General features: G+C 38.2%; 1 protein-coding gene across 7 annotated transcripts in view; it reads left to right on the forward strand.

The window, feature by feature from the left end:
• LOC113119347 (triple functional domain protein-like) overlaps positions 1–2,686 on the forward strand; it is a 115,379-nt gene extending 112,693 nt beyond the window's left edge. For all 7 annotated transcript variants that reach the window (XM_026288758.1, XM_026288760.1, XM_026288757.1 and 4 more), the window contains one exon: positions 166–2,686. In XM_026288758.1, the coding sequence (XP_026144543.1) occupies positions 166–711 (546 nt within the window). In that variant the 3' untranslated portion in view covers positions 712–2,686. The remainder of the gene's footprint in view (positions 1–165) is intronic.
• The last annotated feature ends 4,135 nt before the right edge of the window (positions 2,687–6,821 follow it).

Genomic DNA, 6,821 nt, shown 5'->3' on the forward strand with positions numbered 1-6,821 from the left:
GTGCGAGAGCCAGTGGAACGAAAATCAGCTTATTGCTTCAAGGCTTCCCTGCAAGAGTTACAGAACTGGTCATTTAGACAACCTACAGATGGGTTTATTTAAAAAAAAAAAATATTTGCACAATCCTACTTACAAAGTGATGCTGATTTCCCACTTTCTGATCAGCCTGAAAACCTTGTGGTGGAGCAGAGCCCCTCCCAGCCGATGGTGAAACTGACGGACTTCGGCGATGCAGTGCAGCTGAACTCGACTCCCTATGTTCACCCTCTGCTGGGCAGCCCAGAGTTTGCGTCCCCCGAGCTGGTTCTCGGGGATCCTGTCTCTCTCTCCTCTGACTTGTGGAGTCTGGGCGTAGTGACGTATGTGATGCTGAGCGGGGCGTCTCCGTTCTTGGATGAGAGCGTGGAGGAGACGTGCCTCAACATCTGCCGCCTAGACTTCAGTTTCCCCGACGACTACTTCCAGGGTGTGAGCCAGGCGGCACGGGATTTTGTGTGCCTGCTTCTCAGGACCGAACCTTCCAAGCGGCCCCCGGCTGCCACCTGCCTGCAGGATCCCTGGCTGAGACCCAGAGGTGGTCGTCGCTCGGCCGAATGCATCGATACCTCCCGACTCATCTCTTTCATCGATCGGCGCAAACACCAGAACGACCTGCGGCCTCTCGGAGGCATGAGAGCCTTCCTGCAAAGCAGGCTACAGCCCAGGATCTGACCTGAGAAATATAATCTCATCCTCTTTCTGATGCCAATTCACAAGACTTCAGTCCTGAGCCTATCAAAATGTGTGCTGACAACCATATCTGCCAATCAGAGCCTTCGTCGGCAGACGAGATTTTAGATCGTTAGTCCTTTCCCAGTTTGCTGCTGCCTTGTTTCCAATTTCATGAAGACTTTTACGCAGAGATTAAAACAATGGAATATAAATATAAATATATATATATAATATTTCTCTGATTTGCTGAATGATCAACAAATCTACATAAATGGACGAATATTTTGTGTAGAACAAATGTACCTGCACAAACGTGGCAGAGGTTTTTGAAGAGAGCGATGCAAATGCAATTTAGTGAGGAGAACAACCCTTTTTCCCTTTCTGTTTTGCCTGAGCCAGAGAGCAAGCGGCTGTTTTTGTGCTTTTACAGCATTTCTTAATGAACCTTTAGACAAAAATGAACAGCGCATAATAACAATGACATTTTCAGGTACATCTTTCAATAAAATCAGTTACATCAACTCAAGTCTGAATGAACGCAACACACAAATCGTCAGCAAATGAGTAGTTGAAGCGTTTTCAGTGGAAGCTTGTTGTGGTCTCCTCGTGTAATTAGTTGCTGATTACGGCACATTTAGCTGCAAGATTTTTATCGGCTGCAAGTGTTTTTTATTTTATTTTATTTACTACGACTAGAACAAATCGTGTTGTGCAATCTACAGATGTATACACCTTATTCTATACTATGTGTCTGCCCTGTTTCTTTCTTTTTAAATGCAATGTCACAAGTGTGGAGAGCAGCACTCCAGTGGGAGACCAGTCAGCTTTTGGAGAATGACGGAATACTGTAAATGCACTCACGTTGTTTCCAGTTCTTATCACGTGCAATGTTGCAGCTTCAATGGTTTATGCAACTATTTATGAAGACATCCGTTAAACCTTTAATAAAAGCGTAGTTGTTTATTTAATCCGGTCTTTATCATTAAGTATTAAAGCCCTGTCATTCTATAGGGTTGTTGTCTACATGGCACTTAATGCTAGTCACTTTTCTGTTGATATTCATATTGGTATGCCAAAGCTCTCCATGCTTTACGAGAATTAGTTTTTCTTTTTGTTTCGCGACAAACATTTTACACCTTAGCTAGCTATGACTGGTTGTTTACATGAGTTATACATAGCTTTACATTTGGGAAGAATTGTTTCTCTGTTTATTTTTTTTTTTCTCGGTGCCCATGTTATAGACATTTCACATTTATTTTTTTCTGTTCATTATTGGAGTATTTCTGAAATGCACCTCCTGTTTAGACTAGACAGTCCTTGACATGAGAATAATTTCGTCATAGCAAGATATCATGGGACAAAAAAATGTGAAGCCTTTAAATTATGATATTTATCTTCTCATATAGATAGTTTTAATGCAAATGTAGGTCCTTTTAGTTTTAAGGCCTCTGCTAGTTTTTGGTGACAGGTTATTCATAAGAAGCTCTCGACAGTTTCAATTGTCACTGGAACGAATGGTTTGCAGTCTGTAACCGTCGGCCTGTTGCTCTCAATACATTGATTTCCAGTGATCCTCGCATCATACATCAGTCAACTGTTATATTTGAGATTTTGAAGCGTGGTGGACAGTGACTCTTTCCCGGTCGGAAGGAACATTGTTAATTCATCTGTATAGACCCATATCATGTCCTCTAATTTATTTGTCATTGTAAAGTTGTACAGAAGCCTTTACAGCGTGGGAACTTGGACTGGATACATTTTTTTTTAAGTGTTTCATTGAATGTCTAAACTTAGTTCTGATCTCATTGTATTTTAATGTATGTATTATCATTATAGGCTTGTTTTATTTGGATTATTTGATACTTTTTGCATGTGTATATTTCTTTGTACAGAAGCCATAAGTGTTTACGCGATGTGTGCTGTAAATATTTTCAGTTTTGTCATCAGTTATTTTGAAATTAAACATAATGGAACACAATTTTGGATGCTGTGCTTTATTCAGTTTCGGTTTCAATTTAAAAGATTTGAGGGACTTGCTGATTGAAAACAATGCAGATTTGTAAGCACTATTTGAAGATTTGTGTTGGGCCCCAAGAAGCGTTTTCATTTATTATTGCTTTCAGTTCCATTATTTATTTATTTTTTTAAATGAATGGAGGGCAAAACTGTTCCCTGAACTCCTAGGGGTGTCTGATTCCCAAAAGAATGGCTCTTATTCTTCAAAGTGTGTCAACTAATGCATTAATGAATCTCATTAGCTGGGTGTTTTAGTGAATCCCTGAAGTATGGCTATCATTTAATACCTATACTAAGAACACACAAGTCATATGTATTTATTTTGTGTGAAACTGATCTGGTGACCAACTGCCTGGTTCAGGTCTGATATTCTTGCGCTTGCGGCATTCTGAAAAGTTGAGATGTTTTTAACTCGATGCGGTGCGGACGCGCCTGGAAAAAACGAGTGCGTCGCGACAGCATAGCTTCCATTATGAGCGCGCTTATCGCGCGCCCACATTGGAAATAAGGAACTTGAGCGCGCAAAAGACGTGAAATGTGAACGGCCCCTTAAAAGACAGCGGGCCGCGAGACAACAGTCACAAACTACCGAGCTACCCCGAATCAGCTCCAGATCTCTGGAAAACACGCTAAACCATAGCAGAAACCTGACTACATTTGGTTTGTTATGCTAAAGAACATTTCATGACGTCTCAGACAATTGTAAATTTATGGCTACTGTGGTTTAATTATAAACGCTATCATATAACTCATATTTACCATAGTAAAATAATTTCCTTTGCCTCTTTATTATTTTATACTGTAAAAACTTCAACCACATTGGTTGAAAATGAATAAAGGTTGAAATATTATATTAGAAGTTGTACTTATATATTTTTGTAAAGTTATCCAAAGGATTCATTAGCTAATAAAAAAATAACATTAAATTAATTATTTATTGTAATAAAAATAATCGTTAGATTAGTCGACTAATCGAAAAAAATAATCGTTAGATTAGTCGACAGAAAAAATAGTCGTTAGTTGCAGCTCTACGACAGAGCACCCCGATCTCTCCTTACAGTGTTGTGGCACTGTTTCCAGCGCATGGGACAGATGATGTCTCAGACCCCCGCTCCTATTCAAAGAGGGACGCTGCACCTTTACATGAATTGCTTCCTTTAGTCCTCTTTCAAACCAGCTCTCTTCTCTATCCAGTATTCTCAGCTCATGGCCGTGAAAATTATTATTATTATTTTTTTTTGTTGATGCAAGAAGACTGCCGAATCCTGCTCTGAAGAATTTACACACCTCTGTTGAGCCAGCGTCGATAAAGTGGCTGTTTTGTATAAATCCTCACACTGCTAACTACACTTTACAACATATACAACATTACTTTGCACTGTACAGATTGCACTGTATTTAACGTATTCATTGTATTTCATGTCAAATCATCTTATATTTTTAAATGTTTTAAATTAATTTTAAATAAGTTTTTTTATTGTCTTAATTTTTTTAAAATTGCTTCTTTTATTTTTGTGATTATTTTTCTTCATTGTTATTTTACTTTCTTTTATTTTAAGCACTCTGAATTACCATTGTGTACGAAATGTTCTATATAAATAAACTTGCCTTGTCTTGCCTTGCCTTACTTCTTTGATGTTTAGGAATCCGGTCCTTATGATGGACTAAATGTTCTCAAAGTAGTCATTGGTTTGAAATACACAGGATTCTTATGCTTGGAGAAAACCCTTCTAAACTTCTCAGATACTCCAGCCACAAAAGGGATCACCACATGTTTTTTCTCGGAAATTATGTATCCTTTGTTCTAACTGTTTCACCTCCCTTTTTCGTTTTGATAAATGTCCAATTTGGGTAACCACATTTCTTTAATGCTTGTTTGATGTGATTATTATCTTGTTCTCTGGCCTCTGGAAATTTAGGAAATTTTTTGTTATACATGTCCAAGTTTTTTCTTTCCACTTCCTCAATGTACAGATCCGCTACTATAGGTGACACTGGGGAACCCATCGCACATCCATGCTTCTGTAGATAAAACTCATTGAAATATGTGGCGTTCAAACACAATTCCAGCACTGAACCAATCTCTTCCAGACTTAGTGTTCTCTCACCCAGTGTGTGGTCCTGACTCAACCTCTTCTTTATGATTTCAATCACCTGTGCTGTCGGCACACAAGTAAACAATGATGTAACATCATACAACATCACAGTCTCATCTGATTCCAACGTGAGTCCTTTGATCTTATCAACAAAATCCTTAGAGTTCTTTATATGCCGTTCTGTCTTTCAAAACCATGGCCAAATATTTAGCCACATTATAAGTATAACAAAAGAATTGCTAATAAAACCAGAATCATTGAGAAATCCAAATCTCTTAACATGTTGCCATGTCTAACTTGTAAGGATCTTTTATGCTATTATGCAGAAGATAAAACCAGCTACTTGTGTTTGAATTTAAAGGTGGTGTGAAAAAGCTTTTAAATGATAAAACGTTAAAGTGTAGGGGAGAAAACTGATGCAAGTATAAAGAAGTGGGCTGTAGGACTTTTATTACATCACACAGGTGAATACTACAGTGATTTGCATTGTGCACAGACAATACGAGGAACAACATGCACAGTAACATTGCACAGTAGTAACCAGCGATTTACAAACAGACTTTGTTCTTAAATAACACATTAATTCATTACAGAACTGCAGAATGTCTAAATGAGAACGATCCAGCTTGGGCTCATATCAGTGTATAAAGTGAACCGTAATGTAAAATGTAGCAATATTAAGACACTGAATATTCATGACATAAGCCCATATGCTAGACTCATCTGGCTGCATATAACTGCTTTATCTCAATAAAAACTTCTTGCATGACTAATAGAGAAGACATTTCACCGAATGCTAATGGACTGGTGGGCAGAATACAGGATCTGTTGCTGAATTTATACTGAAACACCCCTGACTTCCTGTCTGTGAGTGTGTATTGCTGAATCAAATGCCTGCCATAAGGCTTCTGAATTAGTCATGTCACCATAATAAGGACATTATCATTATCATAGTCAGCAGATGGGATTGCTTGGAGCTCTGGTGCAAGCACAATATTATAGTTTGCAATGTTTTATGCCCTTGCAGCAATAGCTGTCTCACGCTTATTAACGCACAATCATCTCCATATATGAGTAGATGGATATTTGAGAAGCAAATGCCCTATGATGTCTTGTAATATTGCAGTTTTGCTGATTTATATAGCAAGACAGTAGTAATTCAGCACTGAACCCCAAACCATGTGCACTTTCGACCCACTTTCAAAACCTCATATTTCATTTTTTTTAATGTAAATGAATAACAAAGAATTTTTTTTATACTAATGGTAATTCGTTTTTTACACTCACAATCATATAAGTTCACAGAGTACATTAGCTTAAGACTTAAGCAGATTTTGTTCTTACATGGAAACTGTGGTATTTACATGTACAGTATTGTTCAAAATAATAGCAGTACAATGTGACTAACCAGAATAATCAAGGTTTTTCGTATATTTTTTTATTGCTACGTGGCAAACAAGTTACCAGTAGGTTCAGTAGATTCTCAGAAAACAAATGAGACCCAGCATTCATGATATGCACGCTCTTAAGGCTGTGCAATTGGGCAATTAGTTGAATTAGTTGAAAGGGGTGTGTTCAAAAAAATAGCAGTGTGGCATTCAATCACTGAGGTCATCAATTTTGTGAAGAAACAGGTGTGAATCAGGTGGCCCCTATTTAAGGATGAAGCCAACACTTGTTGAACATGCATTTGAAAGCTGAGGAAAATGGGTCGTTCAAGACATTGTTCAGAAGAACAGCGTACTTTGATTAAAAAGTTGATTAGAGAGGGGAAAACCTATAAAGAGGTGCAAAAAATGATAGGCTGTTCAGCTAAAATGATCTCCAATGCCTTAAAATGGAGAGCAAAACCAGAGAGACGTGGAAGAAAACGGGACAACCATCAAAATGGATAGAAGAATAACCAGAATGGCAAAGGCTCAGCCAATGATCACCTCCAGGATGATCAAAGACAGTCTGGAGTTACCTGTAAGTACTGTGACAGTTAGAAGACGTCTG

This window comes from Carassius auratus, chromosome 19 (assembly GCF_003368295.1).
Source record: "Carassius auratus strain Wakin chromosome 19, ASM336829v1, whole genome shotgun sequence".
Classification (NCBI taxonomy): Eukaryota; Metazoa; Chordata; class Actinopteri; order Cypriniformes; family Cyprinidae; genus Carassius; species Carassius auratus.